General features: G+C 45.0%; 1 protein-coding gene across 7 annotated transcripts in view; it reads right to left on the bottom strand.

Annotated features, from left to right (window-relative positions):
• Window positions 1–15,184, bottom strand: part of Kif3b (kinesin family member 3B) — a 38,995-nt gene extending 23,811 nt beyond the window's left edge. Inside the window, exons 1-3 of one of the 7 annotated variants that reach the window (XM_074074541.1) lie at window positions 14,724–15,021; window positions 11,527–11,590; window positions 1,971–2,046 (exon numbers count right to left, since the gene is read on the bottom strand). Coding sequence is in view for 3 of the 7 variants with exons in the window: in XM_074074540.1 (XP_073930641.1) it covers window positions 11,527–11,535 (9 nt within the window). In the remaining 4 variants the exon portion in view is untranslated. Of the gene's footprint in view, window positions 1–1,970; window positions 2,047–11,526; window positions 11,987–14,723; window positions 15,022–15,073 lie in introns of those variants that run through there. The other 6 variants (XM_074074540.1, XM_020171938.2, XM_020171942.2 and 3 more) reach the window with 6 other exon arrangements.
• Between the last annotated feature and the right edge of the window lie 1,138 nt (window positions 15,185–16,322).

The raw sequence follows: 16,322 nt of genomic DNA, 5'->3' as shown, positions 1-16,322 counted from the left end.
GAGGGTACCCAGGCAACGTGTGCATGCCAGCACTCAGGAGCCTGAGGCAGGAGGATTATAGGCCAGCCTGATCTGGTCTCAAAAAAACACTCTGGGCCCAGTGACTAATGCCTGTAATCTGAGCTACTTGAGAGGCTGAGATTGGGAAAATTGCAGGTTTAAGGCAAACATGGGCAAAGAGTTCTTGAGACCCCCATCTTCAAAATAACCAGAGCAAAATGGACTGGACATAGTAGAGTGCCTGCTTTGCAACTGTGAAGCCTTGAGTTCAAACCCCAGTACCCCAATCCCACCAAAAGACAAAACAAAAACACACAACACATATCTAGAGGGATAGGCTAGAGTAGGGTAACAACAAAGGTTGTCAGATGAAACTGGTAAACTGGTTCTCCCTAAAAGGGCTGGTGTCTGATGGTCAAGGGTAGGAGAAAGAATTCATTGTATATCCTTTTATACCTTTTAAATTTCTGAATCATGTAAGTATTCAAAAAATATCAGCCTAGTCAAGAAAAATTAAGGTAAAAAAGACACAAAAAAGTTTTCTGAAATTAAATAAATGAACATCTATGCACTAAAATTTATTTTTCCTAAATCATCTATCCAATTTACTGACACCATGAATACAAGTAATAAAATGTAATAAAATGCTTAATTGATGAACAAGAGGCCCTAGGAGTAAACTTAGTACTCCCAACTTTACAGAGATGCTTCATAGGCGAACTTCTGCAAGGTAACTTTAATCTTTTTAAAGTCAGTGTAGCACCAGGCACTGGTGGCTCACACCTGCAATCCTAGCTACTCAGGAGGCATCAATCAGGAGGATTGTGGTTCAAAGCCAGCCTGGGCAAATAGATCTCAAGATCCCATCTCGAAAAAACCCAAACAAAAATAGGGCTGGTGGAGTGGCTCAAGGTGAAGGGCCTGAGTTCAAGCTCCAGCAGCACAAAATAAATAATAAATAAATAATAAAAATAAAGTCACTGTAGGGAGCCATGGGGTCACGGCTTTTTGTTGTTTTTGTAGTCCTGAGGTTTGAACTAAGGGGCTCAAGTTCACTAGGCAGCCACTGTACAACTAGAGCCACACCCCAAACTCTGTTGGTTGTTTCTTTAGTTATTTTTCAGATAAGGGCTCATGTTTTGCCCAAGGCTGACCTCAGAGAGTGTTCTCCTACCTATGCCTCCTACATAGCTAGGATTACAGGCATGCATGCCACCTCAGCTTAAGTGTTTTAATCAGCCAGGCTAGATCTCAGAAAGAAACCTAAAAGGTCAGACAAAGAGGATGAACAATAAATGCCTGCTCTGAATTCAAAGGCACCATACACTCTGTCCTTTCATAACACAAACAGGCAAAGAAAGAAAGCATCTATCTAGGAAAAACAGGGAGAAAGCCCTTTTTAAATTCAATTGTGAAATGTTCATAAATTCCATGAAAATATATTCAAGTCTACAGGATGCCTCCCATTCAGAATCAATGAGAGTCTGGGTTTTTTGTTTTCTTTTGTTTTGTTTTGTTGGGGGAGGGGGTGCTGGTGGCTCATGCCCTAGCTATTTGGGAGGCGGAGATCAGGAGGCCAGCTCAGGCAAATAGTTCATGAGACTCCATCTTCAAAAATAACCAGAGCAAAAGAACAAAATGGGCTGCTGGAGGTGTGGCTCAAGCAGCAGAACACCTGCTTTGCAAGTTTGAAGCCCTGAGTTCAAACACCAGTACCTCAAAAAAAAAAAAAAAAAAAAAGTTCCTACTCACAGTGTTATCGAGAGCTTAATGTGTTTTCCACTTTTAATCCTCAAAATCCTCACTTTATGATGAACCCAAGCATTAGCCTCATTTTAAAAATAAGGATCAAACCCTCAGAGAAATTATTCTGTCCAGGTCACACAGCAATTTAAGCAGAAGATTCAAGATTCAAAACCAGGCTTGTCTTATTTAAAAACCCACATTTAGTAGAGTATGATGATGTATACCTGTAATCCCAGCACATGAGAGGGCTGAGGCAAGAAGATCTCAGGCTGGAAGCCAGGCTAGGCTCATAGCAGGATCCTGTCTCAAAAAAACAAAAGAAAAACAAAACCCATACATAAACCCACATTAAAAAAAAAAAAGACACATACAACCCATATATTCATGTGTAGATTAAAATAATTCGAGTTATCTAGCAAGCTCAAAGCACTGAGTTCAATCCCCAGTACTACAAAAACCTTAAAAAAAAAAAAAAAGCTGACTAAGGTACCTCACACCCATAATCCCAGGCCTATGGAGGTGATCAGAAGGATCAAGGTTGGAAGCCAGCCTCAAGCAAAAGCACAAGACCCTATTTTAAAATAAACTAAAGCAAAAAAGGGCTGGGGATTTGGCTCAAGTGGTAGGGCACCTGCCCAGCAAGCACAAGGCCCTGAGTTCAAACCTTAGTACTGCCAATACATAAATAAAGCAATCTGAGCTATGCAGAGGAGTACATGGTAAACCAGCCTATGTTCCCTTCTACCCTTAGGGAAGCTAAATGACATATACAAGCATGAATGTATCTGCATTGCTCCCCTACTTTTTTTTTTTTTTTTTTTTTTGTGGAACTGGCATTTGAATTCAGGGTCTCACCCTTGCTAGGCAGGTGATCTATTGAAGCCATTTTGCCTTTTTTTTGTATGCTGAGTATTTTTGATATAGGGTCTCGCTATTTGCTCAGGCTTGCCTTGAACCTCAATCCTCCTGATCAGCTAGGATTACAGGCATAAGCCACAGGTGCCTGGCATTCCCCTACTTCTTTATATAAAAACATATATATAATGACTCAGGTGGAAGTATACTATACACCATTCAACTTCTTACTATACAGATCTTAGAGAAACACCTCCCCGTTTTAAAATAGTTGGCAAAATGACATGGTTTGATTAATTATATTTGCTCTATCCCCTGCTGAGTGGTGACCTTCTGATAGCTTCTGATCTTTTGCTATTGCAAACAGTGCCACAGTGACTATCCTGGACAGCCACCTTTAGGACAGGTGGGAGTAACTGGCAGGCTCCACTGAATTCCTTTGTGACAGAAGCTACCATCCTGCCCTTTGCCAGGCTACACCATCTGTCCTTCCACCACAGTGCACCTGTTACCTGCATGACACGGATATACAGAGCCCTGCTCTGAACCCCAATAAGCTACGAACCTGGAAGAACCTTCCTGCCGGGAACTGCTCAGTCCATGCATTAATCCAGGAAAGAAATGAAGCGGATTCTCTGCTAAAAAGTTATGCCCTTACTTAAATCAAATGCAACCCCATTTTTGGGGTCATGAGTCAAATAAACCAACAATCAAAAAATGCATGACAACCAAGGATAAGTGAACACTGGATATTAGATGATGCTCAGGAATTACTGTTATTTTTTAGTCTTATTTTTAAAAGACTGCTCTTAGACAAGAACTAGAGGCTCACTCCTGTAATCCTAGCTACTTGGGAGGCTAGATCAGGAGGATAGAGGTTTGAGGTCAACCCAGGCAAATAGTTTTAAGACCCCATCTCCAAAATAACCAGAGCAAACAGACTGGAGGTGTGGCTCAAGCAGTAGAGCACCTGCTTTGCAAGTGAGAAGCCCTGAATTCTAATCCCAGTTCCACCTTAAAAATAAAATGATCGTTGAGCCACTCCACCAGCTCTGTTTTGTGTTGGGTATTTTTGAGATACGGTCTCAAGAACGATTTGCCTGGGCTGGCTTCAAACCTTCATCCTCCTTATCTCTGCCTCCTGAGTAGCTGGGATTACAGGAGTAAAGATTGCTCTTATCTTTTAGAGATAAATAAGCATTTTCAGATTAGTTATATGCTATCTGGGATCTGCTTCAAAATAACCAGGGGTGGGGTGGACGAGAGTTATAGGTAAAAGAGGACTTTGATGTGCTGATGGGTGCTGTAGTAGGGTAATGGGTTCATGGTTCACTCTACTTTTATGCTGAAGATCTTCGAAAGTGGAGGGAGAAATCACCCTCTGGCCAATGGCTTCTCATTAAATTTTTTAAATTATGATAAAATAAAAAACCCACATAAGCCAGGTATGGTAGTACATATGTTTAAGCCCAGCACCAGGCAGGCTGAGGCAGGAGATCTGTAAACTCAAGGTCAGCCTAGGTTACATAGACTGTCTCAAAAAAACAAAACAATAAAAATACACACAAAGTAAAATTAACTGTATTTATCTTTTTTTTTTTTTTTTTAATGATAGGGTCTGACTATGTTACCCAGGCTGGTCTTAAACTCCTGGCCTCAGTCTCCCCAGTAGCTGGACTTACACATGTGTAACACCATGCTCAGCTGTCCTTTTAATCATTTTTAAGTATACAGTTAAGTAGTGTTAACTATATTCACGTTGAGACTGGGTATGGTGATATACTCCTATAGTCCCAGCTAGTCAGGAGGCTGAGGTAGGAGGATCATTTAATCCCACCTGTCCAAGACCAGCTTGAGTAAGAATGAGACCTCACCTTTAAAAAAATTAAATAGATATATATTTTTTCCACATTGTTGTATAACAGATTTCTAGAACTTTTTCATCTTGTAAAACTGAAACTTTACACCTATCAAACAACTCTCCATTTCTCCCTCCTCCCCAGCCTCTGGTAACCCAGTTCCCATGATTTTGACTACTCTGGATACCTTATAAAGGTGGAATTGACACAGGACTTGTCTTTTATGACTGTCTTACTTCACTCAGAATGATGTTCTCAAGGTTAATACGTTATAATATGTGACAGGATTTCCTTCAAGGCTGGATAATATTCTATTGTGCTGTATACATATTTTCTTTATTCCACCAGGCTGTGTCAACGGACATCTGTTTCTTCCCCTCTTTGCCACTGTGAATAATGATCAGTGAAAATAAGTGTGCTCGGTGACGTGTCATTTTAATCAGATTGCCATTCACTGGGTAGAGAGCTAAAGCAAAATCTGTAGCCAACTGAGGTGGTTCACACTTATAATCTCAGCACTCAGAAGGCAGAGGCAAGAAGATCTGGAGTTCAAAGCCATCCTGGGCTACCCAGTGAGAATGTCTCAAACAAACAAACAAAAAAGAGGGGGAGGGGGCCCAGGGGAGGTGGCCAACTAGCAAAAGAGAGATTCAGATACACCTGCAACTGAAAACTAGCTCCAGTATTTCTAGCTGTAGGATTCCATGCAAGTTTCTTCTTCCCTTCAACAGCTAGCACCCAGCCAGGTACCGGTGGCTCACACCTGTAATCCTAGCTACTCAGGAGGCAGAGATCAAGAGGATCATGGTTGAAAGCCACCTGGGCAAATAGTTTTTGAGACCCTAACTCAAAGAAAAAAAAAAAAAAACCACCACCACCACCATCAAAAAAGCTGGTGGAATGGCTCAAGGTGTAGGCCTGAGTGCAAAGCCCAGTACCACCAAAAAAAAAAAAAAAGCTGAGACAGGAGGATTGCTTGAACCCAGTTCAAGGCTGCCTGGGCAACCCAGTCACCTGTCTCAAAAACCAAACCAAAAATAAAAAAACATTATGTTGAAAAGCCAGCTGAAACCAGATCTACCTGGGCCCAAAGCCATGGGTTTCCCATGCTGGCACATCCTAAATGTCAATCGTCTGTGTCTCTTCACAACTGTGCCATGTCCAGGCGCTCCCTGTACTAGTCTTCAGGGGTTTTAACAAATTATTTTAAAGACAGTCTATCACTACCATGAATAAGAAAACCAACATCACTTGTAAATAGAAGGTAACGGTGACAGTAATCCAAAGCACAGGCAGCATTACTAAATTCTGGCTAAATACTGTAGCTTAACTACAGCCTACAGCCTGGGGCTTGATTTCTCTTGGTTGGAAAGGGAGCCCAGCAAGTGTTAGGAAACAAGGTGACAGGGCTGGGGATGAGCTCAGAGGTAGAGTGGTGGCCTCGCCTGCTTGAGCACCTGGGTTCAATCCTCACCACCGCAAAAAAGAATTTAATGATTAAATGAACTAATTTAAATAAATTATCAGAAATGTAGACAAGATTTACATGAACCTTCATAATTACACAGAGATAACCACCATTAAGACGTTCTCTGTAGCATTATTTATAGGATGTAAAATAGGAAAGGGCCTAACTGATGACAATGGGAGAAGCAGGTAAGAATGGCACATCTAGAAGACAAAATGTATTCAGGAATGCATTTGCATATGGGAAGTAAAATGCTAGCAGTGGTTATTTCTGTGTGGTGAGACTTAAGATAAACCTTACCTTTTTTTTTGGCACTGGGGTTTGAACTCAGGGCCTCACACTTACTAGGCAGGTACTCTTACCACTTGTGCCACTCCACCAGCCCATTTTTGTGTTGGATATTTTCGAGACAGAGTCTCATTAACTATTTCAAACAGCAATCCTCCTGACCTCTGCCTCCTGAGTAGCTAGGATTATAGGCATGAACCATCAGCACCCAGCCTAAGGTGAATCTTACTATAACTTTAACCTTTTCAGGACTTTTGTTTTTCCTTAATGGAAATAGTTATTATTTTTATAATCAGGAGGGAAATTCTATTTTTATAAAGGCTGATGACTAAAGAACTACAGAAGGGAAAACACTATTTCATAGGCTAGAATCTAACTGAATCTTACTGCAGATCTTGCAAAACCAGTACCCATTTCCACCAAGGCCTATCTTCCTGTGGCTATCTTAAGTAACATGAGCTGACATTCAATCTTACTGATTTACCAGCTAGATTTTGAAATGGGTTATAAAGTAATGACTACTGCAATCTACTGTGCTGCTGGAGACCAGGCTATGAGCTTTTGGTTTCTGTTTAATTTATGTCACACATAAAAGGCCAAGCAAGCCCTTTCTGAAGCCACTGCTGAAGGTGATATGAAGGACCCAGCATGGGTAACAGTGTGTTCAAGGGCAAAATCCCAATAATCTACTCCACTTGGACCCACTTCAATCTATACACTATGGTCAAGGGTAAGAAAATGCAAGAGCTGCAAATATCTTGCCAAAACTTTAAAAATAAAACCACACCACCACATCACTGGTTCATGCTCTGATGCAAATTATAATTTAAATAAATCAGCATACTAAAGATAGATCCGCCTGTAGTGAGGAGCTCAATGTCTACAATCAGAGTGACAAAGTGAGAAGACACAATGTGTCACCGTGATTAACTGAGCCTTAGACAGAAACATCCAAAGTGCAGATGGGGTGCTGACAAGATGAGCTGATTGTGAAGCTGTCCCCTGCCAAGAAATAGGCCCTAAGAGCCCCCACTCTCTAAGAGCCTAGCATGAAGTCACCACAGGAAACAAACAAACAAACAAAAAAATCACCTAATTCAAGGTTGGGTCTTTGGGGTGGGGCTGGAAGGGTCTTGGAAAGGACTACCTGTGTCTTTATCTTGTGTATGCATACGTATATGTGTACAAATACATTTACACACAGAGATAGAGACAGACACTGAGGTCTGTCTCAGTGTCAGAGAGGTTGAGTAACTTGCCCCAGGCCACAAAGAGAGTGGCAGAATTGCTACTCTACTCTACTTCCACCTGGTCCTGCTGCCTTTCAAGTCCGAGTCTCTTGATGGCACAGGCTTTGACCATGAACTCTTTCTAAGAGTTCCTGAGGAGACAGGAGATGCTGAAAGGAAAATAAATGAGCCCATAGGACAAAGAGGGAAACTGAGGCTACTAGTTGGTATCATCGGATACCAGATGAAATCTTTTTTTTTTCCAGTACTGGGACTTGAACTCAGGGCCTTCAGCTTGAGCCACTCTGCCAGCCCTTTTTTATGATGGGTATTTTCAAGATAGGGTCTCGAGAACTATTTCCCGGGGCTGGCTTCCAATCGCAAACCTGATCACTGCCTCCTGAGTAGCTAGGATTGCAGGTGTGAGCCACCAGTGCCTGGCCCAGATGAAATCTTTTACAGTTAGTGGTGTTTCAGGACTTGAGTCATTCTTCTCACCCGGTATAGATGTATCACCGGACTTCAGAAACACTTTAGGGCTAAATGACAGGAAAGCTGAGAGAAAAAAGCTCAGGGTCCCTACCTGCCTCAGCCTGGACTGAGACCACCTCCAGGTGTGAGAGGTAGCCTATCTTGCTGAGTTGGATGTCTGTGGCTTCATAAGTAGAGTAATTGACGCCCATCTTTCCACCAAAATAACTTGAGGGTTTTCCCCTTGATTTCCTCAAACCTTCCTTGAAGTCACTTTTCACTTCCTTGAAGTCATCAGCATTTCAAATTAGTCACCCAGGTACAGAACAGAAAGGCTTTTGAACAGATCTCAAAGATGCGGTCAGTGAGGACCTAAAAAGCAGATGTGGCTGTGGGTGGGGCTCAGTAGTAGACAGCATACTTAGTATGCAAGAGGCCTTCAGTTGGATCCCAGGCAAAAGACAGAAGAGAGAAGAAAAACATAAAACTAGTGAGCAAATGAGCGCAGAAAGAGCAATGGAGCCAGGTGCCGCTGGCTCACACCTGTAATCCTAACTAGGAGGCAGAGATCAGGAGATCAGGAGATTTATGGTTTGAAGCCAAGCCCAGGCAAGTAATTCTTGAGCCCCTATCTTGAAAAAGCCCACCACAAAAAAAGGGCTGGTGGAGTAGCTCAAGGTGAAGGCCTTGAGTTCAGACCCCAGTAGCACAGAAAAAAAGAAAGGGCGAGCAATGGAGCCAGCGTCCCCAGAGGTGGGCAAGCCATGTGGTTGCCTTCTTCTGCAACAGAGTGTGGCACTGATGTTCAGAACTGCTGTGGACACAGACAAACTTGTGTAGAGTGCTTAGGACAGTGCTTGACTCAATAAACGCTGGCTACTAGTAGTACTTTCACTGACATTATCATTGGCAAGTCCTACCTGAGTGTATCTCAAACTGCAAGGTGGGCAGAACACCTGGAAATCTCGGGAAAATACAGACCCTGGTTCTTTAGATCCAGGAACAGATTCTGCATTTCTAACAAGCTCCCAGGGGCATGGGTGTCTCTACCATGCAAGACCCACTAAGAACAGAAGAGCTGTAGGAGCCCAGTCCCTGCGGTGATTATGGCTTCTCTCATGTCCTCGTCCCCATCTGTACGCTGGAGATAACGTAGCCTCCACAGGCTCTCAACTGCCTGGAAATCAGTCAGTGAGAATGCAAACAGAGCTGCACAAGTGGTGCTGGTCACAATGTTGAATGCACAGCACAGTAATTCCAAATTTACAATTGTGATTACTGGAGTATATGAAATGACGCCTGAATCCCCTTGCTCACAAGAAATACTCTATTCAAGGATCCTCTAGGAATTCTGGCAGAACACACAGCATTTCAAGGGATTCCCAAGTCCAAAAAGCTTGGAAACTTTAGTCCTGTCATTCAGTGGCCAGAAAGAAGCACTTTGGCAGGGACAGTGAGGCCATCTGAGGCATTGGGAGTGAACTTTGCTAGCAATTCTACTCTCTCCCAGAGCTGGCCAGCCTCCTTCCAGCCTCCATCCGCCAAGATCCCAAGTCAGAGCAGCAATGCCAAAAGCATGAGACAGATGGGCACTGACCCAAAAAAGCCTACAAGGTTGTACCCCAAGCTGGCCAAGAGCCAGCCTGGCAGAAAAGCAGGGCTTGTGGATGTCCAAGATGGGGGCTTGGTCAGATCCACCTGCTGTCTTCCTTCAGCAGAAGGTGGGATTTCCTCCCCCCAGATGCTAAGGTATGATGTGCACACCTGAGCCTCTCGGAGGAGTGCAGTGTGGACACAGCTAATTCTTCCTCATCAGCACTTTGCCAGAGTCCCCTTGTCATTTTAGAGGCAGATGGCACCTCTAAAACGTACCTGATTGTTCAGGCCAAAAACCCAGGAGACATCCTTAATTGCACTGCCCTTGCCATCCTGCTGGTCCTACCTTCAAAACATGCCCAACTCAGCCTCTTACCACCTCCACTGCCCCCTCCTAGAAGGCCACCATCTCCTCTCACCTAACCTCTTAACTAGTCTCTGTCTGCTTCTCTAATGCCCTCTAAAATTCACTGGCCAAATAAAGGCCGGAGTGATTTTTTTTCCTTCGGTACTGAGGCCTGAACCCAAAGCCCTGTGCCCTTGTGCATGATAGGCAAGTGCTCTATCACCGAGCTACACCCCCAGCCCTCAGAGTTGTGTTTTTAATTAATTTTTTTTGGAAGTACTGGGGTTTGAACTTAAGGCCTTGTACCTGCCAGGTAGTGCTTTACCACTTGAGCCATGCCTTCAGCCCTTCTTGATTTAGTTATTTTTCAGATGGGGTCTAGTGTTTTTGCTTAAGGCCAGCCTTGAACTGAGATCCTTCAACTTTTGCCTCCTGTGATTACAGATATGTGCTGTGATATGTAGCTGTGATTATAGATATGTGCCACTGCACCTGGCCCCAGAGTAATCTGAATAGCTGAGACTACAGGCATGTACCACAAGAGAATAATTTTATTCTTTTGTTCTTGGCAGTACTGGGCTTCAAAGTAATCTAAATCATGTCACTGCCTTTTTTTTTTTTTTGGTAGTATTCGGGTTTGAACTCTGGGCCTCATGCTTGCTAGACAGGCACTCTACCACTTGAACCACTCTGTCAGTCCTTTTTGTGTTGAGTATTTTTGAGATAGGGTCTTGTAAACTATTTGCCCAAGGCTGGCTTTGAACTGTGATCCTCCTGATTTTTGCCTCCTGAGTAGCTAGGATTACAGGTGTGAGCCACCAGTGCCAGGCAATTTTTTGTTTGTTTTTTGGCAGTACTGGGGTTTGAACTCAGGGCCTCATGTGTGCTGGCCAGGCACTCTACCACTTCAGCCACTCCACCAGACCTGTCACTACCCTACTTAAAAAGCCTTCACTAAGCCAGGTGTCAGTGGCTCACACTTATAATCCTAGCTACTCAGGAAGCAAAGATCAGGAGGGTCACCTTTGAGGTCAATCTGGACAAACAGTTCTTGAGACCCTGTCTTGAAAATACCCAACTCAAAAAAGGGCTGACAGATTGGCTCAAGTGGTAGAGCACCTGCCTAACAAGTGAGGCCCTGAGTTCAAACCCCAGTACCAACAAAATAAGCAAACAAGAAAAAAAAAAAGGCTTCAGTGGTTCCCACTGCTTTTAGAGTAAGATTCCGACATCTTACTTCAGCCTACAAGGCACTATATGAACTGAGACCCTCCACCCCAACCACATATCCACCCACCTCTCCATCCTCCCCATGACTTCCCTGTCCCAACGACCTGAGCCTTCTTGTAGTTCCTGGAACTTACCAAGCTCATTCCCACCTCAGCGTTTTTTTTTTTTTTTGGTGGTACTGGTGTTTGAATCAGGGCCTCGAGCTTGGTAGGCAAGCACTCTTGCCACTTAAGCCACGCCCACAGCCCGATCTCAGAGCCTTTAGCCTTGCTGTTCCTCCTGGCACATCTTTAAACAGCTGGCTCCTTCCTGGGAGCAAACCTCAGCAAAACTGTCACCTCCGTAGAGAAGCCTTCTTGGGCTACCCAATGCCCTGGAGAAGCAACTATGCCATCGCAGTTGTGTTGTTTTTAGAGCATTTATTCCCATCCAAATTACCTTGATCATCTGTTGCTTTATTTTGCTGTTCGTTGTTGCACCTTTCCACCGTCACAGCCCTAGGCTGCAAGAGAGCACCACACACAGGCAATGAAGTTGAGGGAGCACAATGGCAAGAAACACAAGACATGGGCCACTTCCCAGCAGTGCAGTTTCTCTCCCTCGCTTCCTTTTCTGTACTACAGATCTTAATCTGCACCTTACCTTCCTCAAAGAGTTCTGGATAAGACTGACTATGTAAAGGCACATTTAAACACTTTTTTCTTTAACACATTAGGCACCATAAGAGAAAGCGCTTTACCAGTGACCTGTAAATTAGTAAATGTAAGCTGGGCACAGTGGCTCCCACCTGTCATCCCAAGCTATGCAGGAGGCCGAAACTGGCAGGGTTACAGTTCCAGGTGAGCCCAGGCCAAATAAATAAATTCACTAATGAAATTAAATAAATAAGAAAGAAAGAAAGGAAATTAAATAAACAATCAAAACTTTCATGAAATGCCCATCTCAATGGGAAATGCTGGGTATGATAGCGCCTGCCTGGCATCCCAACTAACAGCTACAGTGGAAAGTGTAAAATAGAGGAGAATTAAAGAAGGCCTCTGTTGTCAAAAATCAAGACCCTATGGACAAAATAACCAGAGCAAAAAGGGCTGGAAGCATAGCTCAAACAGTTGACTACCTGCCTGAGTTCAAACTCCAGTACCACCATAAAAAGAAAAAAAAAAAAAAAGTCATGAGCCATGTGTTGTGGTACATGCCAATAATCACATGCTAGCCTGAGCTATACAGCAAGACCCTTTCTCAAAAAGAAGACAAGGGGTAGAGAGCAACCTGAGGCTTCCTACCCAGGGGCCTAACAGAAGTCTCAGGACACAACAGAAGAGATTTAAATTAAAGCCTGCACTGGGGGCTCACACCTGTAAGCCTAGCTACTCAGGAGACAAAGCTCAAGAGGATCATGGTTTGAGGCCAGCCCAGGCAAATAGTTCACACAACCCTATCTTGAACAAAACCCATCACAAAAAAGGGCTGGTGGAGTGGCTCAAGGTGTAGGCCCTGAGTTCAAACCCCAGTACCACACACAAAAAAAAAGATCGGCTTTACATTGTGGCCAGCACAAACACAAAAAATAAATCATGTAAAGAATCAAATCAGCGGGCTGGTGGAGTGGCTCAAGTGGTAAAGCACCTGCCTAGCAAGTGTGAGGCACTGAGTTCAAACCTTAGTGCCACCAAAAATTAAACAAAAATTATTAGCTGGACACCAGTGGCTCACACCCTTAATCTTAACTACTCAGGAAGCAGAGATCAGGAGGATCACGGCTGGAAGTCAGCCCAGGCGAATAGTTCGTGAGATTCTATATTGAAAAAAAAAAAATCACAAAAATAGAGCTGGCAGAGTGGCTCAAATGGTACAGCGCTTGCCTTGTAAGTGTGAGGTCCTGAGTTCAAATCCCAGTACCACAAAAAAAATTCAAATCATAGCCAGTTCTGTTGACATGCACTTGAAGACCCAGCGATTCAAGAGGCAAGGGAGGAGGATCACTTGAACCTGGGAATCCAAGGCGGCCTTGGCTGCATAGCAAGAGTGCCTCATCTCAAATTAAAAAGTCAAGTCAAATCATGTCAAATGTCAGTAATTTTCCAATTAAGCTCTGGATTCCTTGAAGGATGTGGAGATGGGACATGTTCCCTGTAAATCCCATAGAGGGATTTTACTAAACACTTACTGAATTGGGTGTCAAGCCACCAAACCTAGCATCCTCCCATCAGCTTTCACCTTCCTTCGAAGCCCATTCTGGCATGGTAGTGCCAGTTCCTGGATCAACCTTGTTATAACACCAGCATTTACATAAGGCTTGCAGCCACCTTGTCAGTGGCATTATCATCACAGACTCTAATTGATTCATTCACCAACCACAAATAGAATTTATAATAGAGGTGTCACGTTAACCCCAAAAAAGGACAGCTAACGTTTCCCAAATGTGCCAGGCACTTTAAAATGGTAAGGCTACGTGATGAGCCGTTATTACCCCAGCTTTACAGATGAGGAAACTGCAGCTGCAAGGGGGAAGTCCGCTACTCAGGGGCACAGCTTGGAAGTGGCAGGCCAAGATTCTAACCCAGCTTCCTGACGGCACAACAGCACAGAAAGGGCCTTCAGTAACATCTAGCCCACATCCCTCATTTTTAAAGAGGGGACCAAGGGACAATAGAGGAGCCCATCACCCCTTCTGAACATTCCAGCTCTTTTCTAAGAACCTCACGTTGGATGGGATCTATTTAAATGAAGCTTTGAGTGAGATCTTGTTTCCATACCATTGGAAGAGAAGCCTCTAACCAAAGCTGTTAGAAGGAACCAAAGAATACCCTTGTGGTCTTGGAACAGCTACTGTTGAGAAAAGCAGAGGCATCAGGAAGATGGATACACTGTGGGATACACTGGAAATATGCCCCCCTCCATCACATCATGGGCCTAAGATTCTGAGGCTAGTCATTTTCCTCAAACATGGTTTCCTCATATGCAAGATGGGGGTGACATCACCAACTGCCTGACAAAGTCTATGTAGATTCAACAGGAGGATATACCTGAAATGTGCTTCTAAATCATATACTTAAAGACACAGTCACTCTTCTTCTTCTGGAATTGCCAACAAGTCACAGCGAAGAATAAGTCAGTAACACCAGCCCAGACTTGACCTAAGGTTCTCCCACCAGGGCTGCTGGCAGAAGTCAACTATCTCCCTTAATCTGAACAGAATGGAGAAGTAACAGTGGGGGACAGAAACAGCCACGTGAGCTAGCAAGCTACACACTTAAATCCTACTTGTCCTAAAGTCATCTCCTCCTGGAAGCCTTGCCCATCCCACCCCAGATGCCTCACAATAGCTTGTTAAGTACTTGCCATGTGCCAAGCTACCTAACATACTCTGTCTCACTGGATCCCCACAGTATCCACTATCCCATTTTACAGGTGAGGAAAATAAGGCTCAAAGAGTTTCCCCCAGTGCAAAATGGCCTAAGGCCACACAGTTACTAAGTGGAGATGCAGTCTCTAACTCCGACACTGAAGACTTCAAACAGGACTCCCGGTCCCCTTGCGAGAGTGCCCTAACAATTCCCCCTCTTCCCATTTAGGGTATCTTATCATCTTAACCACGCAGCAGGTGTTAGGGCCCCACTGGACAGACAGGTCACCTGAGGCCAGAGACGAGAAGGGGCTTGCCCAAGGTCACACAGCGAACCAGGGATAGCACCGAGGTTGGGACCCGAGGCTCTTGCATCCGGGCTGGTGCCCTGACCACCGCCCCAGGTTCCCCCTCAGGGGACTCCGACCCTGGGAGGCAAGTTCTGGGGGGTCAGGTTGCAGCCGTGAGGCGGTAGAAGGAGCGAGGCCGCCCGGACGGCCGGAGGATGCCTGGAGGTAAAGCAGAGGATGCTCGGGTTTGCGGGGCAGCAGAGGCGGGCAGCGGCGCGGGCCGCGGAGGATGCCAGGCGGCCATTGGGACCAGCCCCGCCCGGCGGGCACCCGGCCCCTCCCGACTCACCTGCGGCCCGGGCCAAAAGCGGGCGGCGGCGGCGGCGGCGGCGGCGGGGGCGGGGGCGGCGGCGGCAAACCCCAGGCTCAGCCATTCCCTGCTGCCCCGGATGGGGAGAGACCGCGGCCGCTCACTTCCTTAGCAACCCGGCTCAGCGACCTACTTCCTTAGCAACCGGCGTCAATTTCAAGAACTTTATTAGCACACAGGCCATTGACAGGGCGGGCCCGCGGGGCGGGGCGGAGCGGGGCCAGTGTGTGATGGCGTTGATGGGTCCCCTGCACAGGAGTGAGAGTTGAGCGCCAGGGGGCCTGAGTATCCGCTGGTATCTCGTGCCTCAGTCGTTACCATTTAGGGTCCACTCAATGACTCCTCTCTTACCTGCCCATCACCCCTCACATCCAATCAGCCACCATGTCCTTTAGTCTGCATCTCAAATATTTTTCCCATCTATTTCTCCGTCTTCAGGGCTACTACTCCAAACAAGTCCAGGCCATCCTCATCTTTAGCCGATCTGCAATATCTAGTCTCTCTGCTTCTATTCTTTCTGTCCTGCCAATCCAGTTTCCAGAGACCAGGCTTATTTAAAAACCTAAAACGGGTCATGGTTGCTTCCTGGTTAACATCCTTTAATGGAGTCTTGCCATTCATACAATCAAATCCAAAGTCACTATTACCAGGGGCTGGGTGTAGCTTAGTGGTAGAGCACTTCCCTGGCATGCACAAGGCCCTGAGTTCCATCCTCAGTACCATAAAAAACAACAAAACAAACCGTCTGTTCCAGCCACAATAGCCTAGAAGGGTTCCACCCCCAAAGGAACTCACACCTGTTGCTCCCTACCAAGTAGAAACTCCATGAGAACAGAGTCTTCTGTTCAGTTTGAGCCATGCCCCATGCCTAAACCCAAGCTTGGTTCATCATAGGGGCTCAATGTTCCTTGCTACTTTGCTCCAGAAAACTTTTCTTCTTGCTCCTGGACACATAGCTAAACTACATTTCCCAGCCTTCCTTGTTCAGACCAAGTTCTGGCTATTTGAATATGATGTCCATTAAATCCTCCCATTAATTAATTATTTTTGCATTCTCTACTTTATGTTACTTTATTTTAGGTGCTATTGAGCATTGAAGTCTGGACCTCCTGCTTGCTAAACAGCCACTCTACCACTTGAGTCACCAGCCCTTTTTGCATTGGCTATTTTTGAGACAGGGTCTTGCTTTATGCCTGGGCCAGTTTGGACCACAATCCTTCTATCTGTG

This window comes from Castor canadensis, chromosome 5 (assembly GCF_047511655.1).
Source record: "Castor canadensis chromosome 5, mCasCan1.hap1v2, whole genome shotgun sequence".
Taxonomy (NCBI): Eukaryota; Metazoa; Chordata; class Mammalia; order Rodentia; family Castoridae; genus Castor; species Castor canadensis.
The sequence above is the reverse complement of the archived record's forward strand: the minus strand, read 5'-3'. Positions and strand labels throughout refer to the sequence as shown.